General features: G+C 41.5%; 1 protein-coding gene across 5 annotated transcripts in view; it reads right to left on the bottom strand.

The window, feature by feature from the left end:
• LOC148845283 (plant/protein (DUF810)) overlaps positions 1 to 25954 on the bottom strand; it is a 162333-nt gene that overhangs the window by 20782 nt on the left and 115597 nt on the right. For 4 of the 5 annotated variants that reach the window (XM_088954741.1, XM_088954739.1, XM_088954738.1 and 1 more), the window contains one exon: positions 6108 to 6192. In XM_088954741.1, coding sequence (XP_088810867.1) covers positions 6108 to 6192 — 85 coding nt within the window. The remainder of the gene's footprint in view (positions 1 to 6107; positions 6193 to 25954) is intronic. The other variant, XM_088954742.1, reaches the window with a different exon arrangement.

Here is a 25954-nt window from a genome sequence, read left to right as displayed (position 1 = left end):
TCAAAAAAACATCATAAAACTGATTAATCTTCAACACCTAACATGGATTTTGCTTTCCCCTTAAGGTTAGATAATGCAAAGAGATCAGGAAATTTATCTTTTAGTGGGGCTTCCCCTACCCAGAGATCTTCCCAAAACAGAATTCTATTACCTTGTCCCATATCGAACCGGATGGAGTTGAGGAAAGTAGGGTAGATTTCATGAATTGCTTTCCAAGGAGTAGTCGGATGGAGTTTATTTAGGTTATTTGATACTCCTCTTCCTGTTTCTACAGAGTCCAGCAGTGAAGCTTCTTGTTGAGTCACCTCCTTGTGTGTCTCCTCCTCCTATTGAGTCATCTCCTAGTTTTCCCATTCTAGTTCATCCACCACTACCTCCATATCCTTCTTCATTTATGCCTCCTATCCTTCAAAGGTGGTACCAGCGGCAAAGGTTCAAGAATGAGCAGGTTGTTTTCATTCCTACAATTGAGCTCCTAAACTCCTAGTTGTAGAAGAGATGCCAGGTATTGAGCCCATACCTTTGCAACCTCCTTTCCTTGACCTTGATTTCCCCATTGCCATAAGAAAGGGTAAGAGAAAGTGCAATGCACATTGTATCTCATAGTACCTCTCTTATGGTTTGCTCTCACCATCATATTATTCCTTCTTAGCCTCTATTTATTTTCATCCTATCCCTAAGTTTGTATCAAAGGTACTTTCAAAACCAGAATTGAGGGATGTTGTGAAAATTGAGATAGAAGCATTGCATAAGAATGATACTTGGGATGTGGTCAATTTACCTATAGGCAAGGAGCTTGTTAGGTGCAAATGGGTTTATACTATAAAATATCATGCAAATGGATCCATTGAACAGTACAAGGCTCATTTGGTTGCTAAGGGATACACATATACATATGGGATAAACTACTTAGAGACATTTGTCCCAGTTTCTAAAATGACATCTGTAAGAGTCTTGTTGTCTTTGGTAGCTATTTTGATTGGTCGCTCCATTAGTTTGATATAAAGAATGACTTTTTGAATGGGGAGTTGCATGAAGAAGTGTATATGTCTCTTCCTCTTGGGATGTATGTGAAAGAAATGTAGTGTAAGGTATGTAAATTGAAGAATCACTCTATGGCCTTAAGCAATCGCCAGGAGCTTGGTTTGAGAGTTTTAGGGCTGCCCTTGTTCACTTTGGATACACAGACACAACCAGACCATACCCTTTTTGTGAAATTGGTAGCCTCAAAAACTTTCTCAATGCTGAATTTGAAAATAAAGATTTGGGAGAATTGAGATACTTCCTGGAGATTGAAGTTGCCAAATCAAAAGATGGCATCTTCATCTCCTAGGGTAAGTATGTGCTTGACTTGCTCATTAAAATAAGCAAACTTGGGGTCAAACCTACCACTACACCAACTGATTTGTGTCATGCCTATGCATGATTCGCCCTAGGATTTAGTATGCTATTTGTGTCATTAGCCAGTTTATGCATGCTCCTAGAGATGCACATATGGCTGCAATAGAGAATTTTGTGTTACTTAAAGGGCACGCCAGGAAAAGGTATCTTCTTTGGAAAGCATGTTCATAGGAAATTGGAAGCATATACAGAGAATGGATTTTCGAGAAGTTTGCCTACCCTTTCTTGCATTTGAAGAGCAACTAGCTGATGTTCTTACCAAGGGAGTTCCTAAAGCTAAATTGCAGCAATAAATAAGCAAGTTGGGCATGATTAGCATCTATGCTCAGCTTGAGGGGGGAGTGTAGAGACATTGGGCCAGATAGGCCTTAGTTTAGTTGAGTCTTAGATTTGTTATTTTTTCTGTGTTAATGAACTCTTAGTCTCACTCTCATGGGCCTGTTAACATCTTTCTTTAAGTTTATAAGCAGCTGCCCTATACAAGGGCATCTTTGTGATTATCTTTATTCTTTCTTTAGATCGAATTAATAATAATTTGGGGCTGGAGACAGAGGACAATTTTCTCCTCTCCTCCCTTATTTCTCTTCTCTTCTCTCCTCTTCCTCTCTTGTTCTCATACTTCTACCATTCTTGCTGTATTTTCTGATCAAAGGAAAAATAAGTGCTGGTAGTTTTTCTTTCGCTATATTAATTTACAGAACACAGAATAGAAGTGTTAGAATGTTAGAGTGATGTTCGTCTGATAAGAGTTCTTATTAGCCCATTCTTATGTTTAACTTATCTTGTAACTGGGCTTGTGTTAATGGGCCTAATCCTGTTTAATGATTTAAGTCATCTGGGTGTCCCATCACTAATCAGAGGCATCCCAGTAATTTCTTGTACCTTGTACTATATTCATCTATAAATAAAGGACTGGTCGACTGGCTAGTACAGTTCGACATTCTCTTCAGTTCTATGGTTCTCTTCTCTTCTTTGCTACTTCGAGTATAGCTCTTCAGATTACATGGTATCAGAGAATTAGCTCCTTCCTGGTTTCAGCAGGCACACTCTCTTCTCTTGCTGTCTTTTCATCTTCTCTCTTCCTTTTCTGGGTTGCTACAGTGAAGACCTAGGAGTGTAGAGAGTAAAGCAAGTTCGAACCTAGGGTTTCTCTTGGTTGTAGGACTCAAGGGAAGTAAGACCCAGAAGTAGATGTCCTACTAGATTATCTCCAGAAAATAGTAGCTATTGGGCTACTAAGAGAGGTCTGTATAGGACAGACCTAGTTGAGGACCGATTTCAGCAGTCCTAGCACTAGCCGAAAGGGGGAGAGCTTCCTCTACAGTTGCAGCTTCGTGCTCCAGCAAGACTTGCGCAGAACAAGTGGTAAAGACTTAGCCTACTCTACAGTTGCAGCTTCGTGCCCCAGCAAGACTTGCGCAGAACTGTGGTAACTTCAGTTACAGATTTTCTTCAGGTCGGTTATCAGTCCTACTTTGTGAACTTCAGTTACTGCACTGCACAGTTACTTCAGGTCGCAGAACAAGCCCTAACTGAAGTAACTTCAGTTACTAGCACTGTGAACTGGTTCAGTTACAGCCCCTTACTTGCTACTTTGGCCAGTCCTAAACAGCACTGCACAGTACCCGAACTGTGAACACTTCTACCAGCACTGTGAACAACTCTTGGACTGAAGTCAGGATGTCCTCACTATCCGGTGAAGTTTCCTCTAGAGATAACAGACCTGTTACACGGGGTTTCTGAACTCTTATGGCTCAGGACTCTCCTTAATGAGCTTGGTATCAAGACTGAGGGTCCTCTCAAGTTGTATTGTGATAATAAAGCTGCTATCAACATTGCCAACAATCCTGTGCAGCATGACAGGACAAAACATATTGAAATTGATCGACACTTTGTCAGAGAGAGAATTATTTCAAGAGAACTCTGTGTGCCTTATACTCCATCAGAGAGAGAATTATTTCAGGAGAACTCTGTGTGCCTTATATCCATGCTTAGCTTGAGGGGGAGTGTTAGAATGTTAGAGTGATGTTCGGCTGATAAGAGTTCTTATTAGCCCATTCTTATGTTTAACTTATCTTGTAACTGGGCCTGTGTTAATGGGCCTAATCCTGTTTAATGATTTAAGTCATCTGGGTGTCCCATCACTAATCAGGGGCATCCCAGTAATTTCTTGTACCTTGTACTATATTCATCTATAAATAAAGGACTGGTCGACTGGCTAGTACAGTTCGACATTCTCTTAAGTTCTGTGGTTCTCTTCTCTTCTTTGCTACTTCGAGTATAGCTCTTCAGATTACAAGAAGAACATTTCCAAAAGATTTCTTCTTAGATAATCCAAATCAAATAAACTAGTAAGTAAAGGTTTTGACAAATGCTCCATTCAAAGTTTCAAACTGGATTTTTATCCATGTCAATAAATGAATTCTTGTTGTGAAAGTTCGTTGACGCCAGAAAGCATTTTCCAACTTGCAAAGCACTTATTACTAAATCCAAAAGTAGCATAAATTGTCTAAACGAGTAGCAATACATTAAGATATATCGGTTCTCAATTATGATTTCCAGATTTGGTTCAGAGATCATGTATTGATTGCTGATGAGATTAGGTGGGTTAGTAATTTAAAATGGGTGATTAATGTGTTTGAACAAATGACTAACCTCAAAGTCAACTTTGATAAGAGTTGTGTGATCGACATTAATACGACTAACCTCAAAGTCAACTTTAAGTCAACCTTGTCTAACCTCCCTGTTTACTTTCTGTCTATGTTTAAATTCTAGAGGGAGTGTGTAGAGTTTTGTAAAAACTAATGAGGGATTTCTTATGGGAACCAAGGGAGGAGAAAAGGGACCATAGAGTTAGGTAGGATATGGTTACCAAAGCTAAAAGTGATGGTGGACTTGGTTTGGGTAACTTACAAAAGAAGAATGAAGCTCTTCTGGGAAATGGTTATGGAGATTGACAAAAGAAAGGGATAATTTGTGGGCTCGAGTAATCCTAAGTGTTCATGGGCAAGAGGCAAATTATTGGGATACGGGAGTCTCATATAAGGCTACAAGAGCTTCTCCTTGGAAGTTTATTCATGCTATCCTTCCTTCCTTTCATCAGGTATGACTTGTGCTTTGGTAATACTATGAAATTTTGGGAACATATTTGGGTGGGAAACACTCCTTTGAAAGAACAGTTCCCTTCCTTGTTTTCTCTCTCAAGGTTTAAAAATGAGCCTGTAGCCACCTTCCTAACCTTTTCTAATTCTGCTCTTGATTGGAATCTGGGTTTTAGAAGGGCTCTTAGAGATTCTGAATTGGACTCCATTTCTAATTTGCTTAAAATTCTGTAAGAGGTAGTTATTGACCCCTCTAGATTGGATAGTAGGATTTGGGTTCCTTCTCCTTCGGGTATCTTCTCTTGCTCTTATTTTTTCAAAGAATTAACCCAATCCCATCCGGCCCTTGGTTATCCTTTCCCAGTCTTGGAAGTTTGGGGTAGACCAATTCCTCCCAGAGTAGGTGCTTTCTGCTGGGAAGCTATCCTAGAAAAGTGTAACACTTGTGACTTCAAAAGAAAAGGCCTAATTGGTGTTTATCCCCACACTAGTGCATCTTATGTAAGGAGAATGGCGAGAACTGCTATTACTTATTAGTTTCCTGTCCTTTCGTATCAGAAATCTGGTGTTGGTTTCTCTCTTTTTGGTTGTAGGTGGTCCTCCCCTCAAAGTGTTCAGAGCTTGTTTAACTCTACTTTATTGAGGGGTTTAAAAAAGAGAGGTAAAATTTTGTGGAGATGTTAAGAGCAGCTGTATGCTGGACAGTGTGGGAGGAAAGAAATCAAAGAACCTTCCATGAAAAAGAAAAAAACAAGGAAGCCATCAATGAATTAATCTATGTTAGGGTGGTTCATTGGGTCAAGACTATGAATCTCTTTGAAGGTTATTCAGCAGGAGATATCATTAGAAATTGGAAAGAAGTGGCTTGGTCTGCTCCCTTGAATACTTCTCCTACTCCAGCTTGGACTCCTCCAACTATGGGGTTCACTAAATTGAACTTTGATGGCAGCAACGAAGGAAACCCAGGCCCTTCAGGTATAAGTGGAGTGTTCAGGGATGAAGAAGGTTGAATTATTGCTGTGTTTTCAGGCCCTATAGGTCGGGTGGATTCTCTGAGAGCTGAAATTTTGGCATTTCTGGAAAGGATTAAAAGAGCCCAGCAGTTGAATATTAGAAAACTGCTGGTGGACGGCGACTCTAGGCTGGCTGTTAGTTGGCTGCAGAAGGAAGATTTCAGTCTGTGGAAGTTCTAAAATGAAAAAAAGAAAATTAACCAGCTAACTCAAAACATGAAAATTCAGGTTCAATGGTCCAAGAGGAGTGCTAATTCTCTGGCAGACTCTTTGGCCAAACAAGCGGTGGGAAGAGCTAATTTCTTTTGGGCATTGTTGTAATTTGATCTCTACTTTTAGGGAGGGTTAAGATATTTTACCCCTCCCTTCCTGTTGTATCCTTCTCTCTTCTATTCCTCTTAATAAAAGTTTCTGTTATTGATAAAAAAAAATCATGTATTGACTGCTGGACAAGGTTCAAAGTATTGACACACCCCGATACAGCACAAGAGGTGTATTGGTACTTTGAACCTTGTGCTTATTAAATATTGTCTTTAACTAAGAAATCAATAAAAATAACCAAAACAAAAATTCCTTGGGCATAGAGATATACTGATATTAAAATTCTCACGAGGTCTCCTTCTTGCCCACCGCTCGCGAATGTTGTCTTCCAATTTATTGAGTTGACTAATTGCATACTGTTAACACCACAATATCTTCTGTCAGAAGCTTCGCAATATTAATTGGATATTTATCATTCGTATAAGTTCAAATAAAACATATAAATTACCTGAAGATAATCATCATAAGAAGCAAATGAAAGTACAAAATCAAAGGACAGAATTATAGATGTATAACAAGATTAATTATAAAGTTTCCAACTAAAAATAAAAAATCATGATTTCACTACAAATAGTGATTATGAAAATTACTATGAATTGGAAGTCAAAAGGTTTCTGTGGACACTAATTTTTACTTTAAAAAGAATAGTAAATTTCTAGAAGAACAAGGGCATGGGATGAAGTAGGAAAAGGTTTAATCCACTTATAATTTAACAATGGATGTGGCACTATACCAAATGGAATGGTGAAATGGGATTCATTAGCCAACCCCATATAGTTGGGACAAGGCTTAGATGATGATGATGATGAGTAAATTTCTAGAAGATTGAACTTAACCTACAACCACCTCCACGTTTTTCCTTCCATTGAAGCTTCTCCATTACCTCTTCACCTGAAGTACATTTGCATGTTATCCACCTTTAACTCTGGGTTTTTCACTACAAAACAAACATAAGTATCTTGCTCCAAAGATGAATTCGAGCTACTTGTGTCTGAAGGGATGGGAGATCCATCATATGGATGGCCGAACCCTGCAGGAAGGTTGGGCGAAATTTCAAAAATTTCTTTCACTCCCATCCGGGAATCGTATTCCCTCATTTAGAAAACTGCATTTTCAAGGTTCGTTCTTGAATCCAAACCGGACCAAATCTGAAATCAAAATGGAAGTGAGGGATATACCTGACACGAAGTAGCAGTAACTCCCAACGTAGGTGTTCACACCCAAAGAGAAGACCAAAACCCGCCTCCACTGAAGATGACAGTGTGTAGTGAAACAGGATCAGCAGGATGGTTCTTCAGCAAGAACCTTAATTCTTCAGTGAGAATCGAGCAAGGGCTAGTGAGCACAACTTCAGATTGCTTCTTCAACCAAGAAACAATATCAAGAACTCTTCTTGATCAGATCCACAAGTGGAGATCAAACTGGGTAGGGGCAGCAATAACTGGGGAAGAATTCTGCAGTTTGTTGTTGTAAAAATTTGAGGAATTTGCCCCGTATTTATAGCCTTCTTTGGATCAGCCTCCTAATATAATTAGGAGAGAGTTTCCTAATTCAAATCTGATATTTGGATCTGGACTCTTAAATGGATAAGACTTCTCTTATCCTTTAGCTAATCCTAATCAGCTTAAAAGCTGATTTTTGCCCCCTTTTTAATTTAACTAACTTAAGCCTAGTTCGAATTGGGCCTTAAGCCCATTAAGCTTATGTGCTCACTTACTCTTTAATCTGCTGGCCCAGTTGGCTCTCTTTGTATGGCGTGGGACCCTAACATTGATCTACACATCAGCCACATGGGTTCAGCCCAGCCTCTGTTACAAGGCCTGGCCGAATTCACTGTATATCATAGTGAACCCTTGAGTCCATCACCATGGGCTCTCAATGGGCCCAACATTTACACTAAATGGTTCTTGGATCCAGCCACCTTATGAAAACCCAAGAACTGTGGGCAGATGCAAGATTAGCCCATCAGGCATTACCCTCAATGGTCTTACACTTAACCTCTCAGCCCATAATGATCAAACACTGCCTGACAAGAGAGGACCTCTCCCTCGACTACAAGGCGCAGTGCTGCACTCTCCACTCACATGGATCCCGGGAATTAAAACCTTTTGCAAACATTTTGAAACCATAATATATATATATATATATATATATATATATATATATATATATATATATATGCATATCTCTATATAAACATATTTTGCAAAAACAAATCTCAACGTTTGAAATCAACTGTCGGCAGTTTAGGTTTCCATCAGAGAGAGTGCATTACCCGATCATTCAGTTTGTCCGACAAAGGGGTTGATTCTGTCACTATGATCACCCACTCAGATGAATTCTCAGACTGCCCCAACATACCCAGGTTTTGACCCCCTCTAAGGATCTCACTGATTGGCATATCAAAGATAACCCAATCCAACACCTAGTGTAGCACCATAATCGAGTCTAGGGGTCAAGTGTAAGTTTCCAGTTTTGCCCATCTGTCTCCAAGGCCCAGGGCAATACTAGAAATCGGTCCGGTTTAGGGTTTCAAGAAAACCCACGCTGCATGTACCTCAGGTCTCACCCTGTCAATTGAGACAAGCCACCCCAACCAACTTGGTGGCATATTAGTGTCAGCCTTGGCAAGATAGACCTCCCTAGATCTATCCAACGGCTGTGAAGATTCTAAACTAACATGAGTCTCTTAAGTGTCTAGTTTATGGGTAAAAACACAGAAACACACCACAATGACATGAATCAATTATGTACTTTATTCATTTACAATAAATGTCAAAACGTACATCAATCTAATTGGAGCTAAGGGCATACACTGTCTAATAGTGTCCAATGAGAGGGAATGTAAAGACTCCACCCAAGAGTCAAAATCCTGTTGAATCTCTAAGGTAAAAAAATGGCAATAGGTGACATAGACAAAGGTTCCTCACATTTGGAATGGAGATAGTCATCTCCTATCACCTTCTGCCCCTAGAGAGATGAAGAGTTTCTAGTTTTGAGCACCTCAAAGTTGACTTTGAATGCTATAAAAGCATCGGCTAACCAATAACTAGTCAGTGAAGGGCCATACCAACTGTAATGCATGTTAATTGTTTTTGGCATCATTGATTGCAAGTGTTAGGTAGGGTACATAAAATAGAAAGAAGGCCTAAAAACAAAAGAGATTAATATGCATTACATAAAATAGTCAAGGTCAACTGCACACTCACAGAAAATCAAATATTATTACTCTCAATCTCAGCCTATTTAGCCTTCCTTGATATGTTTGAAAAGTTCAGATTATATACTGTCTTCTATGTCATTTTTTATTTATACTTTTAATAACTTATGTATGAGATTTCATCATTATATTAAATTTAGACAACTTGTTTCAATTTGCATAGTTAGGAGTCAACTAGTTACAGCATTGCCTATGGAGGCCAAAACAACTAGTCCTAGAATCACTACATCGACAATACTAAGCACCTCAAGTGACTGACTGCAGTGAGGCCCTGAGTGTTCACCCTAGAATAAGGTGCCCCCAATTCTTTACAACTATTTCCACCAGTTGTTTTTTATTGATGAGTATAATGATTAGATAATAGAGGAGAGAATAGTAAAGTATGTGATTGAGACAAGATTAGGGTCATCAACCTTCACCAATAACAATTATATCATAAATAATAAAAGACAAAAAAAATTGCTATCACTGATGGATCTCTTGCCTTCATATCAAAAAGGGAGAAGTACAGTTAAGTGATGGAATCTCTTGTTTTTGGTAATAAATAAAAAAGAAAATTTATTAATGGAAGAAGAGAAAGGAGATTACAAGAAAAGTCCAGAGAAACAAGATTACAGTTAAGCGATGGAATCTCTTTCCTACCACACCTCCCAGCACACAGCAAAGGGAACATAGCTCCAGATTATTTCTGCTTTGAAGATCCCATGCATTCTCGGCCAGCAACCAAAAATGTCCTCATAATCATTTGGGGGACCACCTAGACAAGCTGAACAGCTTGAAAAAGTAGGCCCAAATAGATCTAACATAGCTGCATTGCACCAAATAATGCAAGATATTCTCCTCATCAGCCTTGCATAAAGCATATCTGCTAGGAAACTGAAAACCATTTATTTTTCAAATTGTCATGAGAAAGTATACATCCCATTGAAACCATCCATGTAAATGCCTCCACTCTTGAAGGAATTGGTTTTCCCCTAAACACCTTTAATTGTAATAGGCACCACCTGATTTCAGTAGTCGATCAAGACTACAATCAGTCTTGAATTCAAAAGAAAAAGAATAAAGAAATTTCAGAAGAGAAGAATAAGAGAAGGAGAGAAGAGAAGAAGCACACAAAGAGATTTTGGAAAGGAGAGAGGGTTGGTCTTGACATCAGCTGACCCACTCTTAATATTTATATATGTTGACTAATTGTAAAAGGGCTGAATTGCCCTTATTGCTTACATGAAAAATAAACAAATAATAAAGCTGAAATAACTACCAAATAACACTGACATAACTAACAGAAATATGCTGCCATATGAACACAGTGGGGTCCACATCAGTGTTCTCTACACTCCCCCTCAAGTTGGGAATAGATATTTGTCATTCCCAACTTGCATAGGTCTGCCTCTAACTTCTTCATTGGAACAACCTTGGTGGGAAGATCTGCGAGCTGCATGCTAGAGGTGATATACGGGAGACACACTTCTTGAGATGAAACCCTTTCTCTGACAAAATGTCGGTCTACTTCAATATGCTTAGTTCTGTCATGCTGTACCGGATTATGAGTTATATTAATAGTAACCTGATTATCATAATACAACATTAAGGGCTTCTCATAAGCAATACCCAACTCCTCAAATAATGACTTCAGCCATAGGATTTCAGCCACACCATTAGCATAGATCTATATTCAACTTCAACACTAGAATGAGAAACAACACTTTGTTTCTTACTCCTCCAGGAGACAAGGTTACCTCCTACAAAAGCACAATATCCAGAGGTAGACCTTCTATCATCAACACTCCCAGTCTAATCAAAATCAGTATAAACCTCTATCTTCATGTGATCATCATTCTTGAATAATATACCTATACCTGGACACCTCTTCAAGTACGCTAATATCCTCTCAACTGCAAGGAGGTGAGTAGTTCTAGGAGAGTGCATATATTGACTGACAATGCTGACTGCATAACTGATGCCCGGTCGTATGAGACAAAGATAGAGGAGTTTTCCAACTAACCATTGGAACATAGCTTTATTTTCAAGTGGCTCTCCACCCTCTGCATTGATCTTGTGATTCTGTTCAATAGGTGTATCTGTAGGTTTAACACCCAACTTTCCCGTTTCTTCCATTAGATCTAGAACATACTTTCTTTGAGAAACAAAAATCCCATATTTAGATCTAGCTACCTCAATACCCAAGAAGTATCGTAGCTCTCCCAGATCTTTCACCTCAAACTCTTGATGGAGTTATTTAAGAGACTTAATCTCAATGTTAATATTCCTTGTCACTACAATATATGTTAGACATTGTATGCCCTTAGCTCCAATCAGATTGATGTACTTGATGACATTTATTGTAAATGAATAAAGGTACATAATTGATTCATGTGTTTTGGTATGTTTCTGCGTAATACACTTAAACTGGACACTTATGAGACTCGTGTTAGTTTAGAATCTTCACCGCCGTTGGATAGATCTGGGGAGATTTATCCTACCGAGGTTGACACTGATGTATCGCCAAGTTGGTTGGGGTGGGGTGGCTTGTCTCAGCTGCCAGGGTGAGACCTGAGGTACATGTAGTGTGGGTTTTTCTTGAAACCCTGAACTGGACCAAAATTCTAGTATTGCCCTGGACCTTGGAGATAGATGGGCAAAACTGGAATGTTACACCTGACCACTAGACTTGATTATGGTACTGCACTGGGTGTCGGATCAGGCTATCTTTGATATGCCAATCAGTGAGATCCTTAGAGGGGGTCAAAACTTGGGTATGTTAGGATAGTCCAAGAATTCATTTGAGTGGGTGATCATAGTGATAGGATCAACCCCTTTGTCGGACAAAGAGAATGATCGGGAATGCACTCTCTCTGATGGAAACCTAAACTGCCGGTAGTTGATTTCAACCGTTGAAATTTGTTTTTGCAAAATATATTTATATAGTGATATACATATATATATTGTTTTGGAGTAGCTACAGTAATCCGAACCAGTGAAGAAGAAAGAAGAAGATGAGGAAGAAGACAAAAGAAAGAGAGAACAGGAGGGTTTAGTCGAAACTCATTAGTCACCCATTCAGTCGACCCCCTTATGTTTATTAGGTTCTAATTACACTTACAAAGACTAAACTGCCCACACTTAAGTGTGGGGCAGAGTGCTCTAATAAAACAGCCACATAAGCAAAGTACTTAACTGACAAGAGATTACTAAACTACCCCTATTCGGCTCACTCTAACACTCCCCCTCAAGCTGGAGAATGTCATATAATCCCAGCTTGTTACATAGATGGTTCACTTTCCCTGAGTTTAGAGCTTTTGTAAACAAATCTGCCCATTGATCATTCGCTCCCACATGTTCTGTGTTTATCTCTCCAGCAATGACCTTCTCCCTCACAAAGTGGCAATCAACCTCTATGTGCTTTGTTCTCTCATGAAATACAGGATTGGATGAGATATGGAGTGCAGCATGGTTGTCACAATACAGTCTCATAGGTTTATCCATGTGAAACCCAATTTCTTGTAGAAGATTCCTCAACCACACTAACTCACAGGTAGTATGTGCCAGGACCCTATACTCAGCTTCAGCACTACTTCTGGCCACAACCGTCTGCTTCTTACTCTTCCACGTCACAAGATTTCCTCCAAGAAATGTGCAATAGCCCGTAGTAGATCTTCTATCATTCACTGAGCCTGCCCAGTCTGCATCTGTATACCCCACTACTTCAAGTTTTCCTCCTGGTTTATACAATAGTCCACGACCTGGAGCTCCTTTCAGATACCTCACAATCCTAAGAATTGCATCCTAGTGAGGTATACGAGGGTCCTGCGTGAATTGGCTCACCACACTGACTGCAAAGGATATGTCGGGTCTCGTGATAGTCAGATGGTTCAGCTTCCCCACTAGTCGTCTATACCTTCCAGGATCTTCAAATACTTCTCCTGTATCACTGCTCAACTTAACATTTGGTTCCATAGGGGTCTCAGCCGGTTTTGCACCTAACAATCCTATTTCTTCCAATAGATCAAGAACATATTTTCTTTGGCACAGATTTACACCTTGTTTTGACCTGGCAACCTCTATTCCCAAGAAATATTTCAATGTTCCAAGATCTTTTGTTTGGAAATGATTTTGCAGAAATACCTTTAATTTGCCAATCCTCAATTTATCATTGCCAGAAATGGCAATATCATCCACATAGACCACTAATAGAATCTTCCCAGCTTCTGAGTCATAGCTGAACATTGAGTGATCTACCTGGCACTGCTTCATTCCAAAACTCTTCACCACTTCACTGAACTTCCCAAACCAAGCACGCGGCGATTGTTTCAGCCCATAAATTGCCTTCTTCAATCTGCATACCTTACCATCCTCCCCCTGAGCAACAAACCCAGGTGGTTGCTCCATATATACCTCCTCCACAAGATCACCATGGAGAAAGGCATTATTTATATCAAGCTGAAACAGAGGCCAATCATACATCATTGTCAGGGAAATTAGTACACGAACAGAACCAATCTTAGCCATTGGAGAGAATGTCTCCATGTATTCCACTCCATACAACTGTGAGTAACCTTTAGAAACAAGTCTGGCCTTCAGACGCTCCACACTACCATCTGGCAAGTATTTCACAGTATACACCGATTTACATCCCACAGCATGCTTACCAGGTGGGAGAGTAGTAAGTTCCCACGTTTGAGTATGTTGAAGAGCAGAAAGTTCCTCCTCCATTGCCCGCCGCCAATCAGGTGAACTGAGAGCTTCTTGAACATTGTTAGGTATGGAAATAGAGGATAAAAGGGAAACAAACTGGCGATGTGATGTAAAAAGACGAGATAATGAAACAAAATTGGAAATGGGATGGAGGGTAAAACTGCGTTTACCTTTCCGTAAGGCAATGGGTAGGTCAAGGTCTGAAGGTTCAACAATAGGAGCCATGAGAAGATCAGCAGATGAGGTAGATGCTGGAGGAGGGGCCGGTGTCGTTCGACGTGTATACATTTGCCAGATTGGTGGACGTTCGGTGGTGATCTGCACGGGATGAGCTGATGAGTCTACTCCAACAACAACATCTGGAACAGGATCACTGACAGGGAGAGGAAGAGGAACTGTGGGTGGAGACGAAGGCGCTTCAGGACATGAGAAGAAGGGGACTGACTCAAAAAAGGTGACATCAGGGCAAACATAGCACTTCCGGGTAATGGGATTATAACACTTGTACCCTTTTTGAGTCCGTGAGTAGCCAAGGAAGACACATTTAATTGAGTGTGCATCTAGCTTGTCTATTCCGGGGCTCAGATTGTGGACAAAACACACACAACCAAAGACACGAGGAATTAATGGGAATGGAGATAAATTGGGAAACAAGATAGAGAAGGGGGACCAACCATGAAGGATGAAGGAGGGCATCCGATTAATGAGAAAACATGCAGTGAGTACAGCATCACTCCAAAAACGTTTAGGAACATTCATGTGGTGAAGAATAGACCGAGCAGTTTCAAGAAGCTGACGGTTCTTCCGTTCAGCTACCCCATTTTGTTGAGGGGTGTATGCACATGATGTATGATGAATAATGCCATGTTGTTTAAATACTGTTGAAATGAAGTAAAAAAGTATTCACGACCATTATCTAAACGGAGAATTTTGATTGGAACACCAAATTGTGTGCGTATTTCAGCATGGAATTTTCGAAAAATGGAAAACAATTCACTTCTTTCTTTCATTAAGTAAATCCATGTCATTTTTGAACAATCATCAATAAAGGAGACAAAATACTTGTACCCATTATAGGACTCTATTTTGATTGGACCCCAAACATCTGAATGAACCAAAGAAAAATGACTCAACATACGACTCTCAACTCTTGGACTGAAGGACACACGACGATGTTTCCCAAACTGACATGACTCACATTGCAAAACTGACAAATGACTCAATGACGGGACCAAAATCTTGAGAGCCTTGAGAGATGAATGTCCCAGTCGGCAATGCCATTGTAGGGGAGTAAGTGAAGTCCGAAGAGCAAATGAAGATCCGCCACCGTCAAGATAATACAGTCCACCAGCTTCATGCCCCCCACCAATCTTCTTCCCCGTCTTGAGATCTTGAAAAACACAAGTGGAAGGAAAGAAGGTAACATAACAGTTAAGAGCTTTGGTTATTTTACTAACAGACATAAGATTGAATGGAAACTTAGGGACATATAAAACAGATGATAAGGGCACAGAAGCCATGTCAACATTACCAACACCACATATGGGACATGAGGACCCATTGGCAAGTGTAACAGTTTGTGATGTGGGGGTTTCAGAAAGAGAAGAGAACACACCTGGAGTCCCGGTCATATGATCTAAGGCTCCAGAGCCAATAATCCAGGGAGAGGTTTTAGATGGCATGCAAGCAATACCTGATTGGGCAAGTGTGGCAGTGGTATGCTGTGAAGTAGTTTGAAGGAACCGTTCATACTCATCACGCGGTACGCTCACCATTTCCCTCCCAGAGGTAGATGTAGATGTGGGAGGAGTTCGGTATGCCGGTTTACTGTCACTGATATCAACGTTACCTGCTACAGCATGATTAGCCCATTTAGAGGGAGGGCCATGTAGATCATAACAGAAATTCACTGTGTGTCCCTCTCTACCACAATGAGTACATTTCCTTGTAGGGTTATTCTTCCCTCTGCCACGACCTCCCCTTGAGTCACGACCACCCCGACTAATCATGGAGCTGCCACGGCCCCCTCGGGGAGCATGTCCTCCCCCTCTTGTACTATGTCCAACCCCTCGAGCTGTCACAAGTGCTGATCTATCAGACTGTGTGGAGTTCTCTGTCTATCCCAAAGAAATTCTACAAAGCCTTGAGAATACTTCCTGAAGTGTAGGAAGAGTAGAGTCCCCCAATATTTGGGCTCTAACTGGTTCATATTCCGACTTCAGCCCCACTAAAAATCTTGTAACATCTAGTTGCTCCCTTTGCTGTTGCTGAACTTTAATATCTGGAGTAAGGGGGTGATAGACATTGAGTTCATTCCTTATATTCTTCATGCTGGCATAGTACTCTTTTAGAGTTTTGGTTCCTTGGTGTAAATCAAAATACTCCTGATAAAGCTGATACACTCTTGTTGTGTTATCTTGTCCAGAATATAGCTTCTTAGCATGCTCCCATATATCCTTAGCCGTATCAAGGAACATGAAGTTGGCACTAATTTTGGGTTCCATACTATTCCACAGCCAAGTCATGATTTGAGCATCTTCTTGCTCCTAATCATCAAACCCTGGAGAGTCCTCCGATGGCTTTTCATCTCTTACATGCTTTACTTTCTTCTTTGCCTTGAGAAACACTTCCACTGATTTAGCCCATGGAACATAGTTCTCCCCATTCAGCTTAATTGAGGTCATTAGTACCCCTAGGTAGTCGGAGGAAATTACCACATTAGGTTTCTGATCGTTGTAGCCATCTCCTATTGCTGCCATTGTACTCTTTCACAGTTGCCTCTAACCTTACTTCTCAGCTACAAGCTGACTGATGTTGTTCACAGTTTGATACTTCAACACCTATTGCAGCCACTAAACACAACAGTGGGAGCACACACTTGTTATTCTTCACACTACTGTTGATTTCACACACCTACAACCCACATAAGCATCACAAGCACCACAACACAACAGTAGTCCCTCTTACAACCACACAATAAAAAAAACTGTGCATCACAAGCACCACAACACAGTCAAACTGCTACACCCAGTTCAGATTTGTTTAACACACTTAGAGGGCATTACACGACCACAAGGAGCTTGGCAAGGTCACTGCATTCCACCTTACACCACTCGGCCACCTACAGCAACCCTAACACCACTCAACAACTCACAGCAGCCCTACACCATTCGGCTACTGCACACACAACCCTTCTTACGGCAACAATGAACCTAGTTCTCTAGGTTCTAATCAGTACCAACTGATTCTTGAAGGGTTCCTACCCAGAAATACCAGCAACACAAAAGGACTAAATAACCAACCTTCCTTTGAGAGTGTCAGCCAACCATTCACTGCTGAAATCACCTTCCTTGATGAAGAAAACTGTGTGCAGCAGAGAGCAACGAACTGTGTTGTCTCAGACCTAGAGCAACGAAGAAGAGGGTGTCACGAACTGGGCTGATTTGATCAATCAATTAAAAGGGGCGAATTCTAATATGGATCAGCTGATAGGATTGGGCCTAGACCCTATCCACTTAGAGAGTCCAAGATCTAAATGAGATTTAGATCTGGAAGCCTCCTAATTAGATTAGGAAATGGCTGATCTGATCTGCAGAAAGATAAGGGTTATCCCTTATCACTTAAAGGGACTTCTAATCCAAATATGATTTGGATTAGCAACTCCTAATGGGATTAGGAGCTGATTCCTTTAAAATTATGAAAGGAGAAAGGGGCGGCAACTGTTAGTGATTGATGTTCAATTCTCTTCAGAGCTGAAAATCACAAGAAGAGAGATTTCTGCACCCTGCGAATTCTCTCTTGCCGCCGCCATCACCTTCAGTTCGATCTCCAGTTCTTGGGAGAAATCAAGATCTGATCTTGATTCCAATCTTTTGGGAAAAGATTGGTTGGAGCTGTACTCACAAGCCATCCAATTGATTCTTGCGAAGGGTCAAGTTCTTTTGGAAGAACAATGCTAATTCTGCTCCATCATACACTGCGCCATCTTCAGTGGGAGCAGATTTTGGATCTTTCCTTGGGCGTGAACACCTCCATTGGGAGATATTGTTTCTCCGTATCAGGTACATCCTCCCTCCTATTCCTTTTGGTTCAGATCTGGTTTGGTTCAGGGTTCAAGATTGATCCTTGAAAATTTGTTTTCTAAAATAGGGAATTTGATTCCCTGCAAAGATGGGAGAAATTTTTTTTTGAAATTCGCCCAGTCCATTCCGCAAGACTTGGGCGTCCATGTGATGGATATCCCATCCCTTCAGTGGTATCAGAGCCATGGTTCAAATCTTGAATCAATTTAATTCAGATCTGAACCTGCGCAAATAGGCAGAAGGTGTTCTACCCGATTTGCGCAGATATGGGTTTTGGGAAATTTGTTCCCAAAATTAATGGGCGAATAATCTGAAATTAATTTTATATAAATCTAATTATTGTTTAGAATAGTTCTTTATGATTTTCTTGATTTATGGGCTGTTCGTACAAGAGGAGATCGAATTCTTGGTTTGCGCAGGGAACCTGCAAGATTTGCAGTTTCTTGATTTATTCATTACATTTGGTCTGTAAATAATTTTTTTTTTTTTTTAGACTCAATGTATTAGGTATTCGATCTGATGTAATTATAATAGAAATTAGGTTTTCTATTTATTTTATTTTTTGGATCGAAGATGGCGGCGCAAGGAAGGAGATTTCGCAGATGGGACATTCGCTACCTGCGATTTGCAGTTTATGAAACTGCATTTTGTAATCTAACCTCTGTTTTGCAGGATGGATTGTACAAACAACCCTGGATTGACTGATTCTTGTTTTCTTTTATCAGTTCTTTAATTTCATATTATTTTCTTGAATTAAAGATTTAATTAAAAATCAAACCCTAGACCCATTCGATCCAAGATTGGTTCAAATTGTTTGGACCGTATCTGGGGTTCGATTAAGGCTGTATATCAGCCCTAATTTTTGTTTAATGGGCTTAAGGATTGATAATTAATTGGATATTTAATTCGGCCCAACCTATAAGGCCCAGTTTTAAATTGTTAAAACTGCCAAAAGCCCACTTCAAAAGAACAAGCTATATGGGCCGAACTAGGTAACCCTGATTCAGCCCATATACCTAGATGATATTAATTGTTAATATTATGGATTAAAATGGGCTTCAAATGGGCTTTTACAGATAATTAATTGATTGGATCAATTCCTCCCTGCATGTGATGTATGGATGTGTGATGTGCTACGTTCATGGGCCATAAGTGCTTGGCCCATGCAGATTCGATAGTGGCTCTTGCGCACACCATGGCTGAATGCACATCATTGCCATGGTGTCCCTACTGGTCATTGGATGACCTCCCTCAATGGTGGGCCCCACACCTCCTCAAGAGGTTACGTGCTGAACCCTAGCCGATTTAGGCCCACCAAAATCTGGCTTTATGAAAGTCAGTGGGAGCCACTTTGGTTTGACCTAAAATAAACTAGGGCGTAATTCTTGTTCCCTCCAGTAAATATGAGTGCACGCGATAGGGAGATTCATGTGATGAACTCTCTAAAGGCCTTCCATCATTAGCATGAGGATGGGTCCTTCAGTAATGAGGAAACGCACCAGAAAATGGGCTATCCACTTGCTGTTGGGCTTGTCCAAGTGTTTCATAAGATGATAGCGGCGTCATAGACCAATGTGGGAGGGGCTTCACCAGAAAATGGGAACTCTCTCACGGTACCTTGGCGTTCACGAATATGATGGGTGAGCACTCACTGGACAGAAAGGTTTACCTGAAAATGGCTCTGAACCTTGTCTGACAGAGGCCAAAGGGAAAACTCATATGATGAGTGGATATGATCCTTCACAGAAAGGTGGTGGGGTTTTGCAGCTGAAACAGTTGGCTCCATGCACCCTATGTGGTTTCCCACATTTCCAGAGACAAGTCGTTGTCTCCGTCCCTGAGCAGGAGGGGAAACTCAGAGATGAACAAATGAGAATGGAACATAGATTAAAATCCATGTCTATGATTTGAACATGAATCAAGTAAGGTTGTGGACTGATATTTGTTGTTTTATCAGAAAATGGCAAACGGACAATTTGCAAAGCTTCTTGACGACAAAAAGCTTAAGGGCCCAAACTATGCCGACTGGTACTGTAACCTAATGCTGGTTTTAACATCTGAAAAATTGGACAAGGTAGTCAAGTCTCCTGCCCCGGAACGTCTGGGTGATAGGGCTTCTGAAGCCCGTAAGAGAGAATTCCAAGATTGGGAGGATAAAAACTCCCTAGCCCGCTGCTATGTCGTTGCTTCTTTGGACAACTCAATACAGAGGCAGTTCGATCAGATCGAACTCGCTAAGGACATATTGGACAGTCTGAAAACAATGTACGAAGAGTAGAACCGTTCTACTCGGCAGAAGGTCTTGAAAATGTTCATGACCGCTCAGATGTCCAAGGGGCAGAAAATTCACGACCATTGTCTTCGGATGATGGGATACATTAACGAGCTGGAAGCCCTTGGATCCGGGCTAGATCTTGGCACTCAAGTAGATGCCATTCTGAACTCCTTGCCCTCTTCCTTCAATGGGTTCATATTAAACTACAATATGAACAAGCTGAATGTCAGCGTCCAAGAGCTGAGCAATATGTTGCAAAGGGCCGAAGACTTACTTAAGAAGGATGAGCCTGTGGTGATGCTTGTTGAAGCTAACAAAACGGGCAAGAAAAAGAGGAAGGCAAAGAAGCCTCAGAAGAAGACTACCAAGCCCAAGAAGCAGAAGAAGGATAGGACAGCAGATGCATGTCACTTCTACAAACAAACCGGCCACTGGAAGAGGAACTGTCCTCAGTACCTGGAATCCAAGAAAGGTAATTTCGAATCTTGTGTCATAGAAACTAACTTATTGGTGGCTTCTGCGTCCTGGTGTATTGACTTCGGGGCTTCAACTCATGCGTGTAACTCACTGCAGGGGTTCAAGGTAAGCAGAAGGCTGAATGATGGAGAAGTGATGCTCTACTTGGGGACTTCTGCAAGCGTTGCAGCTACGGCAATAGGCACCGTAGAATAAAATTTAGAGAAGGAAATATTGTACTTAAAGATTGTCTTTTTATGCAAAATCTAAGAAGAAATTTGATTTCTGTCTCAAAACTGTGTGCGGATGGATATTCTGTCTTTTTCAATAATACGATTACTATTAAAAGAAACAATAAATTCATCGCATATGGGGAACTGGAGAACGGTCTCTATGTTCTACATCCTTCTCTAGAAACTGACATAGCCGAAACTACGTCGGCCAAAATCCCCAAGAAAAGAGCACGTGATACAGTTAATCCCACGTGCCTGTGGCATTACCGACTTGGCCATATCGGTATTGACCGAATCACAAGACTGGTAAAGGATGGTCCTTTGGATTTTCTAACTGTAGAAGATCTTCCCACTTGTGAGCCTTGCCTTCAGGGTAAGATGACAAAGAGGCCATTTAACGGTAAGCCTGAAAGATGTACAGGCACGCTTGACCTTATACATACTGATGTATGTGGTCCCCTGAGTGTTAGGACCCGTAACCAACACGTGTATTTCATTACATTCACCGATGACTATTCTCGGTATGGTTACGTGTACCTAATGAGACAAAAGTCTGAATCCTTTGAAAAGTTCAAAGAGTTTAGACAAGAGGTCGAGAAACAGTTAGGGAGAGAAATTAAGTCCCTTCGATCAGATCGAGGCGGCGAATATCTCTCTGACGAATTCAGGGACTACTTAAAGGTAAACGGGATAGTATCACAGTTAGCTCCTCCTGCTACACCACAACTTAACGGTGTTTCAGAAAGGAGGAATAGGACCCTATTAAATATGGTCCGGACACTTCTCACCCATTCAGAGTTACCCGCATCCTTTTGGGGATACGCATTAGAGACTGCGATATACGTGCTGAAGCGGGTTCCAACCAAATCGGTTCCTAAGACTCCCTATGAGCTTTGGACCGGAAAGAAACCAAGTGTACGACACTTAAAGATTTGGGGTTATCCGGCTCACGTTAAAAGAACGAATCCGGACAAATTGGAATCCAAGACCAGCCATTGCCTATTCATAGGCTACCCAAAGGGCTCAGTGGGCTACCTATTCTATGATCCAAGTGAGCAAAAGGTGTTCTGCAGTCGGAATGCACAATTCTTGGAAAATGACTACATCCTGGACAATCTTCGTCAGGAAATTGTTCTTGATGAGGAGAGCTCAGATGCAGTGGGAGGTGTCCCACAAGTTCCAGGTAGTGACCAACCTAGAAGATCTACCCGGGTGTCCAGGCCACCGGTCCGTTTTGGTTACGATCAGGATAGTTACCTGGTCGAAACCTTGACTAGTGAAGAGGATCCCGTAACTTATACGGAAGCTATGTTGGACATAGACTCCCTTAAATGGGTAGATGCCATGAGAGCTGAGATGGACTCAATGGAGACCAATGGAGTCTGGACTCTAGTGGATCCACCCTCTGGGTTAAAAGCAATTGGTTGCAAATGGATCTACAAGAGGAAGAAGGGCCCCGATGGCAGGGTTGAGACCTACAAAGCTCGTCTGGTGGCAAAAGGATACACTCGGAAAGAAGGCATCGATTATGAGGAAACCTTTTCGCCCGTGGCCATGGTTAAATCCATTAGGATCCTGCTAGCTGTAGCCGCTTACTATGACTATGAGATTTGGCAGATGGATGTCAAAACTGCGTTCCTGAATGGAGATCTTACTGAAGATATCTATATGCAGCAACCGCAAGGCTTTGTAGCTGCGGGTTAGGAACACATGGTCTGTAAGTTGAATAGATCCATATATGGACTCAAGCAAGCTTCTAGAAGTTGGAACATCCGATTTGACTCTACGGTCAAAAAGTTTGATTTTGAGCAAAATCCGGATGAACCCTGTGTTTACAGGAAGACCAGTGGTGACAAGGTTACGTTTCTGGTTCTGTATGTAGATGACATTCTACTCATTGGGAATGATGTGAGAATGTTAACTACGATAAAAGTATGGCTATCACAACAATTCTCCATGAAAGACCTTGGAGAAGCCTCCTATATACTGGGTCTTCGACTCTATAGAGATAGATCGAAGCGGATAATAAGATTATCCCAATCTGCTTATATTGACAAAATAGTCAAGAGATATAGCATGGAAAACTCCAAGAAAGGAAATGTTCCTTTCAGGCATGGAGTCAATCTCTCCAAGAAGATGTCTCCAAAGACCTCTGAGGATATCAAGAGCATGAAAGACGTTCCCTATGCCTCAGCCATAGGGAGCATCATGTATGCCATGCTGTGCACTCGTCCTGACATCGCCCAGGTAGTGAGTGTAGTAAGCAGATTCCAGGCCAACCCAGGGCAGGAGCATTGGACTGCTGTGAAATGCATACTTAAGTACCTTCAAAGGACAAAAGAGTTTTGTCTGGTATTCGATGGTAGTTCACTACAGATCCAAGGGTACACAGATGCGGATTTCCAGTCGGATCCGGATGATAGAAAGTCTACATCTGGATATGTTTTCACGATAGGATCGTGTACTGTTTGCTGGAAAAGCAACAAACAGGGGTCCACAGCAGACTCCACAACTGAGGCCGAATACATTGCTGCAAGTGAAGCTGCCAAGGAAGTCGTGTGGATGAAGAAGTTCGTTCACGAATTGGGAGTAGTTCCGTCCAGCACATCACCCATCCCATTGTTGTGTGACAACAATGGAGCAATTGCTCAGGCTAAGGAGCCACGAGCCCACTCGAAGTCGAAGCACATCGAGAGGAAGTACCACGTACTCCGGGAGATTGTTGGTGGAAGGGATATCTTGATTCAGAAGGTAGCATCAACGGAGAATGTAGCAGACCCATTGACTAAGCCACTGACACAGAAAGTGTTCGAGAAACACGTGGAAAGTATGGGACTCCGGCTTATACCAGATTGGACCTAAGTGCAAGTGGGAGCTGTTAGACAGTTGTATGCCCTTAGCTTCAATCAGAATTATGTACATTATGAATTTATTGTAAATGAATAAAGTACACATTTGATTCATGTTCCTGTGGTGTGTTTCTGTGTAATACCCTTAAATTGGACACTTAATGAGACTTGTGTTAGTTTAGAATGTTCACAGCCATTGGGTAAGTCTGGGGAGATTTATCCTGCCAAGGCTGACACTGGTGTGCGGCCAACTGTTGGGGTGGCTTGTCTCAGCTACCAGGGTGAGTCCCGAAGCACATGCAGTAGGGGATTAATAGAACCTTTGAACCGGACCAGATTTCCAGTATTGCCCTGGACCTTGGAGATAGATGGGCAAAACTGGAAAGTTACACCTAACCCCTAGACTCGATTATGATACTACACTAGATGTCGGATTGGACTGTCTTTGATGTACCAATCAGTGAGATCCTTAGTGGGGGTCAAAACCTGGGTATGTTGGGATAGTCCAAGAATTCATCTCAGTGGGTGATCATAGTGACAGGATCAACCCCTTTGTCGGACAAAGGTAATGATCGGTGATGCACTCTCTCTGATGGAAACCAAGACTACCGGCAGCCGATTTCAATTGTTGAGATTTTGTTTTGCAAAATATATTTATATAAAGACATATATATATATGTTATGGTTTCGAAATGATTTGCAAAAGGTTTTAATTCCCGGGAACCATATAAGCAAAGAGTGCAACACTGTTCCTTGCAGTCGAGGGAGAGGTCCTCCCTTGTCGGTCAGTGTTTGATCATTATGGGCTGAGAGGTTAAGTGTAAGACCATTGAGGATAATACCTGATGGGCTAATCTTGCATCTGCCCACAGTCCCTGGGTGTTACAAGGTGGCTTGGCCCAGGGACCACTTAGGGTAAGTGTTGGGCCCATAGAGCCCATAAGATGGGTTTCAGGGGGTGCACTGTCCATAACAGTGTATTCGGCCAGGCCTTGTAACAAAGGCTGGGCTGAACCCATGTGGCTGATGTGTAGATCAATGTTTGGGTCCCACGCCATACAAGAAAGCCCAACTGGGCAACAGTTTGGAAGGCTAAGTGAGTACATAACCTTAAATAAGCCTTAAGCCCATTTCGAACTGGGTTCATTTGATCAGTCAATTAAAAGGGGCGAATTCTGATATGGATCAGCTGATAGGATTGGGCCTAGACCCTATCCACTTAGAGTGTCCAAGATCTAAATGAGATTTAGATCTGGAAGCCTCCTAATTAGATTAGGAAATGGTTGATCTGATCTGTAGATAAGATAAGGGTTATCCCTTATCACTTAAAGGGACTTCTAATCCAAATATGATTTGGATTAGCAACTCCTAATGGGATTAGGAGCTGATTCCTTTAAAATTATGAAAGGAGAAAGGGGCGGCAACTGTTAGTGATTGATGTTCAATTCTCTTCAGAGCTGAAAATCACAAGAAGAGAGATTTCTGCACCCTGCGAATTCTCTCTTGTCGCCGCCATCACCTTCAGTTCGATCTCCAGTTCTTGGGAGAAATCAAGATCTGATCTTGATTCCAATCTTTTGGGAAAAGATTGGTTGGAGCTGTACTCACAAGCCATCCAGTTGATTCTTGCGAAGGGTCAAGTTCTTTTGGAAGAACATTGCTGATTCTGCTCCATCATACACTGCGCCATGTTCAGTGGGAGCAGATTTTGGATCTTTCCTTGGGCGTGAACACCTCCATTGGGAGATATTGTTTCTCCGTATCAGGTACATCCTCCCTCCTATTCCTTTTGGTTCAGGTCTGGTTTGGTTCATGGTTCAAGATTGATTTTTGAAAATTTGTTTTCTAAAATAGGGAATTCGATTCCCTGCAAAGATGGGAGAAATTTTTTTTTTAAATTCACCAGTCCATTCCGCAAGACTTGGGCGTCCATGTGATGGATATCCCATCCCTTCACATAGGATAGGAACTGGGAAATGCAGTGAGCTGTGGATGTGATGCAACGCCGTTTGCCTTTACGGACTGCAATGGGGAGGTCAAGGTCATCCAAAGGAGGTAAGGGTGCAACAGTGGGACCTGGATCTGATAAAGAAACTATGGTACCTGGATCTTGATCCATAGAAGGAACTGGGGCTGGCCTGGACTGCTGATGACCGAAATCAACTTGCCTCCACCGCCTGTGATAGACTCTCAAATCCTAACACCTCTGACAACCTTCCCCTTTACATCCCTCATCACTCAATGGAACAGGTAAAGGAACTTCTGATGAGTTAACCCCACTCTCACTACTCTCCCCCTGAGGAGAAAC

This window comes from Nelumbo lutea, chromosome 7, assembly GCF_056320005.1.
Source record: "Nelumbo lutea isolate HS-2025 chromosome 7, American lotus-T2T, whole genome shotgun sequence".
NCBI lineage: Eukaryota > Viridiplantae > Streptophyta > Magnoliopsida > Proteales > Nelumbonaceae > Nelumbo > Nelumbo lutea.
The sequence above is the reverse complement of the archived record's forward strand: the minus strand, read 5'-3'. Positions and strand labels throughout refer to the sequence as shown.